This window comes from Mustelus asterias, chromosome 24 (assembly GCF_964213995.1).
Source record: "Mustelus asterias chromosome 24, sMusAst1.hap1.1, whole genome shotgun sequence".
NCBI classification, from domain to species: Eukaryota; Metazoa; Chordata; class Chondrichthyes; order Carcharhiniformes; family Triakidae; genus Mustelus; species Mustelus asterias.
In genome coordinates this window covers 3,188,505-3,204,693 of record NC_135824.1, presented here as the reverse complement: position 1 = coordinate 3,204,693, position 16,189 = coordinate 3,188,505, and the positions used below count along the sequence as shown (strand labels likewise).

The 16,189-nt window shown below is 44.5% G+C and overlaps 1 protein-coding gene across 1 annotated transcript in view; it reads right to left on the bottom strand.

The window, feature by feature from the left end:
* Positions 1–15,624, bottom strand: part of ctsh (cathepsin H) — a 31,878-nt gene extending 16,254 nt beyond the window's left edge. The window contains exons 1-5 of the mRNA XM_078241190.1: positions 15,161–15,624; positions 11,596–11,627; positions 8,646–8,751; positions 5,815–5,885; positions 2,182–2,286 (exon numbers count right to left, since the gene is read on the bottom strand). Coding sequence (XP_078097316.1) covers positions 2,182–2,286; positions 5,815–5,885; positions 8,646–8,751; positions 11,596–11,627; positions 15,161–15,239 — 393 coding nt within the window. The 5' untranslated portion in view covers positions 15,240–15,624. The remainder of the gene's footprint in view (positions 1–2,181; positions 2,287–5,814; positions 5,886–8,645; positions 8,752–11,595; positions 11,628–15,160) is intronic.
* Between the last annotated feature and the right edge of the window lie 565 nt (positions 15,625–16,189).

The window sequence follows — 16,189 nt, the reverse complement described above, 5'->3', positions numbered from 1 at the left end:
ATGTGTGCAGCTGTGCAAAAAAATTAGAGGACATGCACTTAAGTAAATTAGCCGCTCACTCCATAAAAAATTGAACAGGATGCTGCCTGCTACAGGTCTATATAATAATTAAAGGGTTGGATAAAGCCCCTGTTTCTAGATAATTACAGTTGAATAGAATGGGAAGGAGCAGGAGACATTGAGTTTAAACTATGGAAGAGTAAGGATAGGATATTGGGCAGCTCTTGTCTTCCCCAGGGAGTAGCAAGTCTCTGGAATGTTACTGGTTGGTTCCAAAGGAAGCTGGATCGATTCTTGAGTGGGACACATCACATCATGTAGGTCAGTGTGATCTCCTGGATTTTGGTCTCTTAGAGGGATAAGAAAGAATTCACCAGTGGATTTTTCCTTTTTGACCCTGCATTTTTGCCTCTCCTGGGAAATTACATGGCTGTGGGAGGGAGGAAGTGTTTAGTCACAATGCTCTAGCCAGCATGAATTTAGGACAGTTTTGTATGTATAGATATTCATAAGTCTGGGTAAACACTGACTGAAATCAACTCCTGAATGCAGTTTCTGCTCATAGAATGGGCGTGAAACAGGTCAAGGGTTACTCCACAGTTTTTGATCAGCCATGAATTGGAACAGGCTAGAGGGCCGAATGGCCTCCCCCTCTTCTTGTGCCCACAGATAACAGGCCCACATTAACAGGTATCAGTGTACTAATTAATGTGTCTCTGGTGGGTTTGTGTCAATGCATTTTCAGCCACACATGCCAGGCTATATGGCGCTCTGTCTATGGACCAGGTCAGACGGGGACAAAATAACTACATCCTCTGTATGGGTACACTGCTCAGTCAGACAAACAAATATATGAGGGGAATTCAGTGACCCAGCACACTCAGAACTCACTCTCACAGGTACTTTGAAAACTGAGGAAAAGTTCATATTCAGTATCTCTACCATAGATTTTGGTTGGAAGAGGATATTAAGGGTTATGCAACCATGGCAAGTGGATGAAGTTATGATGTAGATCCACCGTAAAGTAATTGAATGACAGAACATACTCAAGGAGCTGAATGGTCTCCTTCTGTTCCTTCATTTTCCAAAAAACTTCCCAACTATCTAAACAGCTAATTACTGTCCTGTGTGTTGCTTGCCAGTCTATTTATTTATTTGTTATTTTCCCCTCTATATTTTCCTACCTTTGCTTATTTTGTATTATTAGCCCCAGTAAGGAGAGGGTTGCTGGCTATGTTTCTGTAGAAGGCATCGCAATCAAGAATGATCCAGTCCCTGGCCAATGACCAAGTGCCCCTGACTCAGTCACTGGACGGCAAATGGAAACAGATGCTTTTCACTTTCCCTGCCCAGAGTTTCTTGGTTGAACCATAGTGGTCCTCAAGCGAGTGACTAATCTAGCCCTGACTGACAGCCTGGCCTTGGGCCTCCTGATCTTTGTGGCTCAGTATAGATTGCTATTGTTTCATTATCACCTCTCTTGCACTATCCTCTCTTTTGTCATTGAATTACTTTTTCCCTTCACCCTTCTAACCCTCTCCCTTTTACTCACTCACCTGCTTTTCCAGCTGCCTGGAGCTACTATGCTATTCGTGACAAGGATAATTTGTTAATTCCCTTGTCAATACACCTAAAGTCCACACTGCTGCAGTGACTGGGATTGATTTTACGTGCAGGATTTGTATTGTATTCACTGCATGGGTCCTCCATTCACTGCATTTTACTGGAAAATAATTCTGCATTTATCAGAAGACATTGCAATAGTTTCAATTGTGAGTTCTATTTGCTGTAGTTCATAGAGACTCTTTTTAAATAGACTCTGTAGACTGCTGTGGTGGGCTATTTAAATAAAGTCTGTTTTCTGAGTAAATAGACTTGACCTGTTGTAAATTAGAGTGTTTGCTGTGTGTCCTGCCATATGCCCCAACCCCCTCCAACTCATTGGCTGCTAATGCAGTTTCATCTGTACTGTTCTCTGCCTCTGCACTTGTTTAAAACTTTTGGTCCGATTTTATCTCTGTGTAAGGGAATAGGTTTTGAGCGAGTTAAAATCAGGCCCATTAACTCAATTTCTCTCTTCACAAATGTTGCCAGATCTACTGAGCATTTTCCGGTTTTATTTTGGTCTTCCAGCATCTTCAGTATTTTCATTCGATTCGAGCACAAAGAAATGAGCTTTACCTGATTCTTCACGGCAGTGACATAATTTCCTTTTTCTCTCCAGTCTACAGACTCGGGGAGCAGCTTCTCACTGCTGTAATGGTTCCCTCGTGTAGCTGAGCAGTTCTGTTGGGGAAGGGTAGAGGAATAAAAAAAAGTTTAACCCTGGAACTACTGTGGTCTAGGTCCTGCTTTTCCCCCCCTCAGCCTAGAAGCTAGCTATAAATTGTCCAACTCCATTTATGGTTGGGATACACCAGGTGAATAATGTGAGATGTGACATGTGGCAAGTGTAGAGATGCTTGGGAGGGATCCTCCATAACATCTAGGTCCATTCTACCATCTCCCCAGCACCTCCTCCATTTCCACAACACTTCCCATGTAATACCTGCTCTTGCTTCCTTCCCACTGTCCAGTGCCCAAAAAAATTCTTCCTGGTTAAATAACAATTTACCGTTACTTCTTTCAATTGAGTATTCTCTGCTCATGATATGCCTTCCTCTACATTGTAAGCAGTCTCACAACACCAGGTTAAAGTCCAACAGGTTTATTTGGTAGCACGAGCTTTTGGAGGGTCGCTCCTTCATCATGTGAGGAGCGGCGCTCCGAAAGCTCGTGCTACCAAATAAACCTGTTGGACTTTAACCTGGTATTATGAGACTACTTACTGTGCCTACCCCAGTCCAACGCCGGCAACTCCTCTATATTGGTGGTTCACTTAGTTGAACATCTTGATTCAGTTAGCAAGTGTGACTCTGAACTTCTGGTCGTTTGCCATTTTAATTCTCTGTCTTACACCCTCTCTGATACGGTGGCACAGTGATTAGCACTGCTGCCTCACAGCGTCGTTCCCGGCTTGGGTCACTGTCTGTGTGGAGTTTGCACGTTCTCCTCGTGTCTGTGTGGGTTTTCTCCGGGCGCTCCTGTTTCCTCCCACAGTCTGAAAGATGTGCTGGGTAGGGACATTGGCCATGCTAAACTCTCCCTCAGTGTACCCGAACAGGCACCAGAATGTGGTGACTAGGGGATTTTCACAGTAACTTCATTGCAGTGTTAATGTAAGTCTACTTGTGACACTAATAAATAAACTTTAAACTCTGTGTCCTTGGCCTCTTGCACTGTTCCAGTGAAGGTCAAGGATCAGCTTTCATCTTTCAATGAGGCCTTCTGGGTTCAACATCAGCTTCAATAAATTCACATCAGAGCCACTGTTCCCAATTTATTGGAGAGCAGGAGATGGCAATGGTTCTGCTGTTGTCTGTTACAACTCCTCCAGACCAATCTTCCTGTGCTCGTCACATTATCATCTCCTATTTCCTTTTGTCATTTAATCACTCCTGCCTTCCACCTGGTCACACACCTTCCCTTTTGCTCTTTCCTCATCAGCGCACACCCACATTTGGGCACCGTTCGTCCTTGCTCTGTATCCAATCTGAGCTCCTCCATTGCACCCCCCAAGTGAGGGTGGGTACAGGTTGAGTGTGTTGGGGGGGGGGGGGGGCATGGGTAGTGAGGGCAAGTGCCCCGATACAGCAGGCTCATCAACATGACATTTCTCCCAGTGCAGGGGGCTCCTCCATTTGGCTCTGCCGCCTCCAGTGCTCCATCAATCCTGTCCCGAACTTCATAATGACCACCATTCCGTATCAGGCAGCAGCAGTGATCGCTGGTTGGCGGCTTTTCCAATGCCAATGCCTTTCTTTATGAAGCAAGTGCCAGTGCACAAAATGTCAGACTGGCAGGGCTAGAAGGGAAAAGGGTAGAGCAGCACCAAGATTAGCCAAGCAGGCACCTTGTGCCATGTGTGTGCCAGTATTGGGGATTCAGGCAGGCTTGGGTTCAGCCACATTTCTGGTGTCTTTGTGTATGGCTCAACACATGGAAATTCTCCATATATTGGCAGTGATGTTGCCTGTGTAATTTCTGTTTGCACATGATCTGAAATGGAACAATGAACGCACACAGAATGGATTTTCATTTTGGAAATTGATTTTTTTTCCCCCAGCCTGTTTAAAGCCTATTACAGTTTAAACACCATAGAATAGAACCATAGAATCCCTACAGTGCAGAAGGAAGTCATTCAGCCCATCATGACTCCACCGACTCTACGAAAGGGCATTTTATCCAGGCACTCCCCCGCCCCCAATCACCACCACCCCATATCCCCGCAACCCCACGCTACCATGGCTAATCCACCTAACCTACACATCTTTTGGACTGTGAGAGGAAACCAGAGCACCCGGCGGAAACCCACGCAGACACGAGGAGAATGTTTGTGTGGAGTTTGCACAGTTGCCCAAAGCTGAAATCGAAATGAACTGTTTAATAAGACACTAGATGGTTCATTTACTTTCTTGAAATCAAAACAATGGTTTTATCATTATCTCATTGTATTATTTACCTGACAGGATTCACTGATCCATCAGCTCCTATGTTTCCTTAGATAATCCCATTAGTTTTAAAGAGCTTCCCGCCCATGGCTAGGCTGAGTCTAAAATTTGTTCCAGAAACAAAGCTAGAGTGATCATTTTCCTGATAAATACTGTACACCATTGCTAAGCTTCAAGGATTTGTTCAACCTGGCTGGTTAGTTATAGCTGGAACAAATCAAAACATTGCAATAACTAACCAAACAGAAGGAAAGAACAGAGAACAAAACTAAACTCTAGTAAATTGTACAGACTACCACACCGTAGAGCAAGCATTGCTTATAAGAATAAGGCACAGAACACAGAAAGCCAGGCACAGGGTAAGGAAAGAAGAAAAGAAAGACATAGATTTATATACTGCCTTTCACAAGCCTCAAAATTCCCTCAAAGTCTACAGCCAAAGAAGTACATTTGATGTGTAATTACTGTTGTAATGTTGGAAAATGTGGCAACTAATTTGTGCATCATCAAACTTCCACAAACAGCATTATAATTCAATGTGACAGCAAGCAAATAAACTTTTTTTGTGATGTTGATTGAGGGATAAATATTGGTCAGAACACAAGATGACTAAGGCTCATCTAGACTCGAAACGTTGGCTTTATTCCCTCTCCACAGATGCTCTCAGACCTACTGAGATCTTCCAGCTCTTTCTGTTTTTGTTGCACAAGACTATCCAGCTCTTTTTCAAAATTGTGCTGTGGGATTTTTTACATCCACCTGAGAAGGTGGACAAGGCCTCTGTAATGCCTCACACCCTCAGCAGAAAGGCAGCACCTTTTTGACAATGCAGCACCTCTGACAATGCAACATTACCTTAGTATTGGCACCAGGAACCTTGGCGTAGATGATATGCTCATGTCTCTGGAGTGGAACTTGAACCCACAAGCATCTGGCTGAGAAGGTAGGGTGCTACTACTGAGTAGCACTTTGAAAGAATATAGAACAGAGCATGGACACACAAGGAGCTGGGATAAGGGGTGAACACGGTAATTTACACTGCCAAACCCCCCTGGTGTTCCCTCCCTCTCTGCCTTATTTCTGTTCTGTCTTATTTTTGTTCAGCCTTTTCTACCCTTGGAGATCTGTACACGATCAGCCTTGACCTTGTACTTTTGTGACAGAATTTGGATGGAAACCACAGGTGAGGGACGCAGAGGTCGAACAGAATATGCAGAGGTCCAGCACAAAGCAAGGGGGAGACGAGCAGAAGACCAGATGTTACCTGTGGTTTTTGCAGCAAGTATAGCGACTTAAATTCACTGAAGGTCAAGTCAGAAAACTGGTTGAGTCCCACTGTATTGACAGAATTAACAAAAATAATACATTGAAATGCCTCTCTGGGTGATTGTACGTCACTGCGCTTTTTTATATTTTACGGTACAGTCAACACCCATTGTTCATGACCCCCTCTATATCGCAAATTCGTTTACCTGTGCTTTTAATATAATGAAGCATTCCAAAGCACTTCACAGGAGCATTATAAAACAAATTAGAACATCGAGTCACTTAAGAAGACACTAGATCAGATATTGTTGATCACATGTTACTGTGCTGTAAAATTCCTTTGTGTTCCAGTGAAAGAATCAATTAAACAGGAATACGATTACACAAAAACAACTACATCTGATGTTTTATATACTCGAATAAATATATAATGAGGTCATTCACTTCTGGTCTGCTGTGAGAAACCATTTTGCTGGCTGGGAGTCTAAAACTAGGAACAACATCTGAAAATGAAAGTGAAATTCAGAAACACTTCTCTTCACAAAGTGTGGTAAAAGTTTTGATCTCTCTTTCACCAGCAATTGATAAGGGTGGCTCAGTGGCTAGCACTGCTGCCTCAGAGCGCCAGGGACCTGGGTTCGATTCCCGGCTTGGGTCACTGTCTGTGCAGAGTCTGCACATTCTCCCCGTGTCTGCGTGGGTTTCCTCCGGGTGCTCTGGTTTCTTCCCACAGTCCAAAGATGTGCGGGTTAGGTGGATTGACCTTACTAAATTGCCTCTTAGTGTCAGGGGGACTAACTAGGGTAAATGTATGGGGTTGTGGGGGTGGGGCCTGGGTGACATTGTGGTCAGTGCAGACTTGATGGGCCGAATGGCCTCTTACTGCACTCTAGGGATTCTATGATACAAAGTCAATTGTAAACTAAATTGGAGGTAGATAGATTTTTGTTCACCAAAGGAATTAAAGGACATGGGGCAAGGTCAGGTAAATGGAGTTAAATCACATATCAGCCATGATCACTTTGAATGGCTGAATAGGCTTGAAGGGCTAAATTGCTGCCTCCTTTCCTATTTTTCTTGACATCCCAACCTTTTATGTTCACCTTTTCTCTCTTTTATTTATTCTTATATTCTCCAGGCTATTTGGAAACATAGAAACAAGAAGAGGCAATTCAGCCCCTCAGGTCTGTTCCACCATTCATTAAATCATGACTGACCTGCATCTTAACTCCATGCATAACCATTGATTCTGTAACCCTTCATACCCTTACCTAACTGGAATCAATGGATCTCAACCTCAACTGCTTTTGGGGAGTATTTTCCACTTCCTTTTTGGTGACAAAGTGATTCTTGGCATCGCTCCCTGAACAGCTCAGCTAGAAATTTAAGTTCTTTTCCCTCGTTCTGAACTCTTCCTCATTGGACAACATGCAGCTTAGAACCTAGAACAGTACAGCACAGAACAGGCCCTTCGGCCCACGATGTTGTGCCGAGCTTTATCTGAAACCAAGATCAAGCTATCCCACTCCCTATCATCCTGGTGTGCTCCATGTGCCTATCCAATAACCGCTTAAATGTTCCTAAAGTGTCTGACTCCACTATCACTGCAGGCAGTCCATTCCACACCCCAACCACTCTCTGCATAAAGAATCTACCTCTGATATCCTTCCTATATCTCCCACCATGAACCCTATAGTTATGCCCCCTTGTAATAGCTCCATCCACCCGAGGAAATAGTCTGTGAACGTTCACTCTATCTATCCCCTTCATCATTTTATAAACCTCTATTAAGTCTCCCCTCAGCCTCCTCCGCTCCAGAGAGAACAGCCCTAGCTCCCTCAACCTTTCCTCATAAGACCTACCCTCCAAACCAGGCAGCATCCTGGTAAATCTCCTCTGCACTCTTTCCAGCGCTTCCACATCCTTCTTATAGTAAGGTGACCAGAACTGCACACAATATTCCAAATGTGGTCTCACCAAGGTCCTGTACAGTTGCAGCATAACCCCACGGCTCTTAAACTCCAACCCCCTGTTAATAAAAGCTAACACACTATAGGCCTTCTTCACAGCTCTATCCACTTGAGTGGCAACCTTTAGAGATCTGTGGATATGGACCCCAAGATCTCTCTGTTCCTCCACAGTCTTCAGAACCCTACCTTTGACCCTGTAATCCACATTTAAATTAGTCCTACCAAAATGAATCACCTCACATTTATCAGGGTTAAACTCCATTTGCCATTTTTCAGCCCAGCTTTGCATCCTATCTATGTCTCTTTGCAACCTACAACAGCCCCCTACCTCATCCACTACTCCACCAATCTTGGTGTCATCAGCAAATTTACTGATCCACCCTTCAGCCCCCTCCTCTAAGTCATTAATAAAAATCACAAATAGCAGAGGACCAAGCACTGATCCCTGTGGCACTCCGCTAGCAACCTGCCTCCAGTCCGAAAATTTTCCATCGACCACCACCCTCTGTCTTCGATCAGATAGCCAGTTACCTATCCAATCGGCCAACTTTCCCTCTATCCCACCTCCTTACTTTCATCATAAGCCGACCATGGGGGACCTTATCAAACGCCTTACTAAAATCCATGTATATGACATCAACTGCCCTACCTTCATCAACACACTTAGTGACCTCCTCAAAAGATTCAATCAAATTAGTGAGGCACGACTTGCCCTTCACGAATCCGTGCTGACTATCCGGATTAATCCGCATCTTTCTAAATGGTCGTAAATCCCATCCCTAAGGACATTTTCCATCAATTTACCTTCTGCAGGAGGAAGTGCCAAAAAGCAGCTGTCAGCCTACTTGAGTGAACTTACTTTGGAAAGAGTGTTTACCACTGTTGTGAGCTTCAATCTTTCTTTTGTTCTGGATAAAGATCCGTAGCCTGTGTTCATACTCTTCTGTGTTATAGTCTTTGTTGTGCTGTTTGCAAAGAATAGAAATAAGTGAATTATCACTTGGAATATTGCGGACGACACAAAATTGGCAGGACTTGCAGATAGTGAGGAGCATTGTCAGAAGCTACAGAAGGATATAGATAGGCTGGAAATTTGGGCAAAGAAATGGCAGATGGAGTTCAATCCTGATAAATGCGAAGAGATGCATTTTGGTAGAAATAATGTAGGGAGGAGCTATACGATAAATGGCAGAACCATAAAGGGTGTAGATACGCAGAGGGACCTGGGTGTGCAAGTCCACAGATCCTTGAAGGTGACGTCACAGGTGGAGAAGGTGGTGAAGAAGGTATATGGCATGCTTGCCTTTATAGGACGGGGCATAGAGTATAAAAGTTGGGGTCTGATGTTGCAGTTGTATAGAACATTGGTTTGGCCGCATTTGGAATACTGCGCCCAGTTCTGGTCGCCACACTACCAGAAGGACGTGGAGGCTTTGGAGAGAGTACAGAGGAGGTTTACCAGGATGTTGCCTGGTATGGAGGGGCTTAGTTATGAGGAGAGATTGGGTAAACTGGGGCTGTTCTCCCTGGAAAGACGGAGGATGAGGGGAGACTTAATAGAGGTGTATAAAATTATGAAAGGCATAGATAGGGTGAACGGTGGGAAACTTTTCCCCAGGTCAGTGGTGACGTTCACGAGAGGTCATAGGTTCAAAGTGAAGGGGAGGAGGTTTAACACAGATATCAGAAGGACATATTTGACACAGAGGGTTGTGGGGGCCTGGAATGCACTGCCAGGCAAGGTGGTGGAGGCGGACACACTGGGAACGTTTAAGACTTATCTAGATAGCCATATGAACAGAGTGGGAATGGAGGGATACAAAAGAATGGTCTAGTTTGGACCAGGGAGCGGCACGGGCTTGGAGGGCCGAAGGGCCTGTTCCTGTGCTGTATTGTTCTTTGGAATCAACAACAATGTACATTTATATCTCACTGTTAATGTGGTAAATTGTCCCAAGTTGCTTCACAGGAGCGATCATCAAATAAAATGTACAATCAAAATAAATACGGAGATATTAAGACACATGTCCAAGAGTGTGGTCAAACAGGCAGTTTTGTAGCATTAAGGGTTAATGATAAATATGTAAATATATAGGTTGGGATTTTCCAACCCCCTCATGGTGGGTTTTCCTATGCCGGAGGCGGCTTATCATTGGCTGCGCTGGGATCTCCCAGTCCCGCTGAAATCAATAGCAGTTTGCATAGCTTACCTATCCCACCCCAAGGAATCTACAGCAGAGGTCACCTTTGGTGGGACTGGAAGATCCCGCTGGCAGGAAGGGCTGGAAAATCCTGCCCATCATCTACATCATCACAATGCAAGATCACATGACAAAACAGGGCATGGAGAAAGATAGTTCTCTACAGAACCTTGTGCCAAAAGTTTGCATTGTACACAATGGGTGGGAGAGAGGTAAAATTTAGAAAGGGGAAAATGGGAAGCAAAGGGGGAGAAAAGGTAAGGAGAAGGGGAACAGAGTAGGGAGGGAAGAAAAAAGAAGAAATAAAAAGGTAGAGAACAGTAAAAAATTAAATAAAATGAAAACAAAGGGGTCAAGGTGGGGTAGAGCTAATCATAAGTTGTTGAATTCAATGTTGAGACCGGAAGGCTGTAAAGTGTCTAGCCAGAAGATGAGATGTTGTTCCTCCAGTTTGCGTTGAGCTTTCACTGGAACATTGCAGCAGGCCAAGGACAGATATTTGGGCATAGGAGAAGGATCTTGTGTTAAAATGGCAGCAACCGGAAGGTCAGGGTCCTGACTGCGCACGGACCGAAGGTGCTCAGCAAAGCGATCACCCAGTCTACGCTTGGTCTCTCCGATATAGAGGAGACCACATTGGGAGCAGCGAATGCAATCGACCAAATTGAAAGAGGTGCAAGTGAAACACTGCTTAACCTGGAATGAGTGTTTTGAACCTTGGATGGGAAGCATGGAAGAGGCAAAGGGACAGGTGTTACACCTTCTGCGATTGCATGGGAAGGTGCCATGAGTGACGGGAGAACCTCTCCTGGTTTCTGTGGCTATGACTCATCTTTCATTCCCTCCCCCTGCAGTATAAATATCTCCCACTTTCTCTGCCTTTTAGCTTTGACAAAGGGTCATCTGGACTCGAAACGTCAGCTTTTGTCTCTCCTTAGAGATGCTGCCAGACCTGCTGAGATTTTCCAGCATTTTCTCTTTTGGTTTCAGATTCCAGCATCTGCAATAATTTGCTTTTATCCGGTGTTTCCCTTGAATTATTCGATTCACTTTTGTAAGTTACTTTTGCATGTGTTCCCACTGCCTTTTCAGGCAACGCATTCTAGTTCACAGTAACCTTCTGTACAAGAACAATCCTCAATCTCCTCTGCTTCTTTTGTCAATTATATTAAATCTGTGTCCTCTGCTTGTGGATTCAGTTTCTTCTGCAATAGAGCTTCTTGGAGTACCTCTTGAGGTACAACTTAACATACAAGGGCATGCTTTGTGGTTCAGTGACTTGTTTTGTAGGCAAATATGTCAAATATTTTGTGCACATGAAGATCCTTGAAATAGCAATGATCTATTGTTTGGAGTGATGGAGGAGAAAACAGTGGACAAGTGTCTGGGAGAACTTCCCTTTCTTCCATTAACGCTATGGGATATTTCACATCTACCTTCCAGTGGAACTGCCTTATTCTTTCAGAATAAAGGATTTTGATTTCAAATCTTGGAGACCAAGAGAAGAGTTCATTAAGTTATCAAGCATAAGCAGTGTCCTACTGCAGTGAGACAGAACATGTCGGATACCGAGGGAGAGACACGTTGTTTGGAAGAAGAAATATTTACCATGATCATCCATTCCTTGAAAAAACTTATTTCTGAAAAATAAACAAGAAAGAAGATTGTGAACACATATTAACCATTTTCTTCTCTCTTGTTCTGTAGGCACTAACTCTTGTTGTTCCACTCATATTGTCTCATGTCCACTGCCACTCTCACCAACTTTTATAGTTGCACCATAGAAAAAGCATCCTTTTCTGGCTGAATCACAGCTTGGTATAGCTCCTGCTCTGTCCAAGACTGTGAGAGACCACAAAGGGTTGGGAATGTAGCCCAATCCATCACACAAACCAGCCTTCCATCCATCAACTCCATCTACACTTCCCACTGCCTTGGAAAAGCAGCCAGCATAATTAAGGACCCCACGCACCCCGGACATTCTCTCTTCCACCTTCTCCCGTCAGGAAAATGAAACAAAAGTCTGAGGTCACGCACCAACTGACTCAAGAACAATTTCTTCCCTGCTGCCATCAGACATTGAATGGTCCGATCATATATTAAGCTGATTTTTCTCTGCACCCTATCTGTAAATGCAACGCTATGTTCTGTATCTGATCCTTTCCTTCTCCCCTATGTACTCTATGAATGGTATGCTTTGTCTGTATAACTTGCAAGAAACAATACTTGTCACTGCATCCCAATACAGTGACAATAATAAATCAAGAATCAATATTCTCCCAATCAATACTCTTCCAACTGGCCACCCATCATGTATGGACTTCCCAATATATGGTGGAAGGAGATATTATTCAATTATGAGGGTTGTCACAACACTGTCTGATTTTGTCCTGCATCTCAAGGCATCCTTAACCCAAGGCTATAGTCTCACTGTTGCTGCATTGGCGAGTGTTGTTAATCTCTCTGAGTGATGAGATAAGTAGAGGGCTTCAATATTCATCTGAGGTTGACTTATACAAATGTATGAACATACGATTAGGAGCAGGTGATGACCATTTTGCCCCTTGAGCCAGTTCCACCTTTCATTAGTATCGTGGGTGATTTGATCGAGGCCTCAGTTGTCTGCCTCCACATACCCTTTGATTTCCTTACTAGTCAAAATTCTACCTAACTCAACCTTAAAAATATTCAATGACCCTTCCTTCACTGCTCTCTGGGCAAGAGAAACAGTGTGCTTAATGCCAGGCACAACAGAAGTTACTGTTTGCAGTCTCTTGGGAATGGCCAGGTTGGCCATGGGTGAGACTCCACGTTGATTTTGTAGGCCCATCTTTGGGGACTTATCGTGGATGCATACTCTAAATGGCTAGATAACTATGAAATGAAGTTCACGATTCCTTTTGCAACAGTGGAAAAGTTAAGGCAAACATTTGCCACCCATGATTTACTCAAGGTGTTGGTTTCCGACAAATCGACAGCATTTACCAGCAAGGAGTTTCAGCATCTCATGTCATTAAATGACATTAAGCATGTACATACTGCATCTTACATACTGCACATTACATACCGCACATTACATACCGCACATTACATACCACACATTACCGCCCCTCCTCAAATGGACTAGCTGAGGGGGCTGGAGTTGAAGCAATCGGTAGCGTTTTTATCACACTCTCTAGTTATTCCTATGAATGAATAGTTCTTTAGTTACTCCACTTGGTGGCCGCCACTATTTCCAAGATATTGCATTATCAAAAGCAAGTTCCCATTTTAAAAATTCATTTGTGGGACATGGGCGTCGCTGGCTGGCCAGCATTTATTGCCCATCCCTAGTTGCCCTTAAGGTGGTGGTGAGCTGCCTTCTTGAATCGCTGCAGCCCACATGCTGTGGGTTAACCCACAATAACTTTCCCACATTATGCCCATTCACTTCACCTGTCAATATCCCTTTGAAGACTCCTTATGTTCTCTTCTCAACTTACTCCCCTACCTATCCTTTGTCATCAGCGAATTTAGCAACATTTGGTCCCTTCATCCAAGTCATTGATATAGATTGTAAATAGTTGAGGCCCCAGTACTGATCCCCATGGCACTCCACTCATTACTCCTCACCATCTCCCACATGTGCAGTTTCAGATTGACGCTCTGTCGTAACAGGAAGGCAGATTGTGAAGGTCAAACAGTCCCCAGCAAGGTCAGAGAGAAATATCATCAGGAGAGTCATGCACTGAGGTTAGCTAGTTGAGGGATTGGAAGGAGTGAGTGAAAAACTTACCCACACTTCTGAGCAGGTGCAACAGTCAGAGAAAGGGGTAAAAATCAAGGAGGTGGGGGGGGGGGGGGGGTGCAGAAGAGAGAGAGACTAGCACAGGAGGTGCTCAGGCAAGTCCGGCACAGGGGGTGATTGGCAGTTTGGGGGGTAGTGGAGGGTGGGAGTGCAGGGAGGGACATGGAGGGAGTGTGTCAGGGGACACATTGGGATGGTGCCAATGCCGGCACCCCAAGCACTCTAAAACCGGCTTAGGCTCCGCTCCGACTCCTCCCCCCTGAACTGGTGAGAATCTCACTTCTGTCCAATATGGTAATAGACGGCATAAGATTGCAATTTCAAACTCGCCCAAAAAACAGGTCTGAAACTTACCCGTTTTCTTGCTCATTCAGCATTTAGAATTTTTTTCATAAGATCATGGCCTAAGTGTCAGAACAGCGTGAAAACGGGACTCCTTCACGCTGGTACTTTGGGTGACACTGCAATTTTCCTGCATTCTGTCAATTTCTCTGACAGCTGGGAACCTTGTGCCAGTGAGGCGGGGGTGGGGGCAGAACCTGGCTGCTTCAAACCCCCACCACCCTCCCCCCCCCCCCCCCCACCCCCACACCAACACGGGTCTCTGGCATTGGGCCAATGAGTCCATTGGCATGTCTCCCCCCTCGTCCCCTGTCACAGCCCCACCCTCATGTCATGGGATCATTTACCCAAGAGGGCAGGTGAAACTTTGGTTTAACATCTTATCCAAAAACTGGCACCTCTGACAGTGCAGCAAGAAGCACCTCAGTACCTCACTGGGATTGTCAGCCTCAATATTGTGCTCTGGTTTTTGGAATGAAACCTGAGCCTCTGACCTCCTAATGCAAAGGTAAAAGTCCTACACTCTAAATTCTAACCAACCACAGTCTGTAGTTTTGAACTGTTACCCAGAAACAACATGGAAAAATGGAGTGGTGGCAGGAGATCCGGTGTAATGGAAATCCTGGATTCAAAGTCTCGAGGCACCGGTGCCTAGCTGCCGGAACCTGCCCCAGAACCAGTCAGCCTTTTCAAAAGCAAAGAAACTGGAGACCATTGAGACTTATGCAAATTCTTAGTGTTTTACACGCTTGGATCAAAGCCAGATGTCTACACGGCTGTGTCAATCTGAGTTTAAAATCACTCCCCTTCTCTTTCCTGAGGGACCCGCAAATGTTTCCTTTTCAAGTATATATCTAATTCACTTTGTGAAAGTTACTACCCAGCCTGGTTCTAGCAACAGGCAGAGCACTCCAGATCTTAACAAGCCACTTTCAGAAGGATCAAAATCTCTCCTGTTACACCAATGTAATCAGCTTTCCCCAAGGTTGAGTGAAACAAACAGACATCAGCTTCCTGTGTTTCAAAAAAAAAAGATCTGCTTACCTTTGAAAGAAAATTCTGCCAGACAGCACACAGTATGTGAGACTAGGAAGACTGGGATAAGTGCCTTCAATAGTCCCATTTTCAGTGAGATCTTTTAATAAAGCAAAGGCTGGAATTTCCCCTTTGTGCAGCTCAAATAACTTCGACTTCCTCCTACAGCCGGGCAGCTTCGAAATGACAATCAGATGTGAAACTGGGCAGGGTGTTATAAGCATGGAAGCTTAGTAACAGCCTCTTTTCTAATTGGCGAACATTTGTGACAAGAGGGGGGAGGCAGGGCAATCAGCAAAGGAAATTAGTAAATTGAGATTAGTGCAGCAAAAATGGTGCTGCGCTGTGTTTGAAATAACGATAGAAACTTTGCCAGTTTGGAATTAGTATGAGTTTTCCAGCCCCTCTGGTGTTGGTGCCACCATGTGGTGTGAAAGACACATTGCTGTATTATATTCCTGGCTGTTTTGCAAGGTAATGTCACCTGGAACAAACCAAATGACTGTGTAGAGGTGTGCGATATGAACAGAGCAAATACAGAATGAAAGTACCAGCAAGTTTATTGTGATCTGGGATCCAATAAACCCAAGAACGAGGGCCAGGTTTAGCACAGGCAGAAACAGTGTCGTTTCGTTCCTGAATGAGGAAAAACAGCAACAAGTTAATGGGACAAGGCAGGATTTTACGGCCCTGTCGAGATGGGGGCAGGGCCAGACAATGCGGCAAGCTGCGCAAAATTCCATTAACCTCTGTGGCAGGATTGTAAAATTCCGCCCATAGAGCTTGCAGCACATAAACAGGCCCTTCGGCCCAACTTTTCACATAAGCCTCCTCCCATCCTGCTTCATCACACCCCATCAACATATCTCCCTCATGGGAGTAAACTGCATCCCATTAAATACGGAGAGAGACAAGAAGGCAATTGAGGCAAGATGATTGGTGGAGGGTTTTTGTAGACATTTTGATAGTAGAAAAAGGGTGACCTTTACTGTGTAAAGCTGGGAAAAAGACATGTCCTCTTTCAGGCCTTTTTATGTT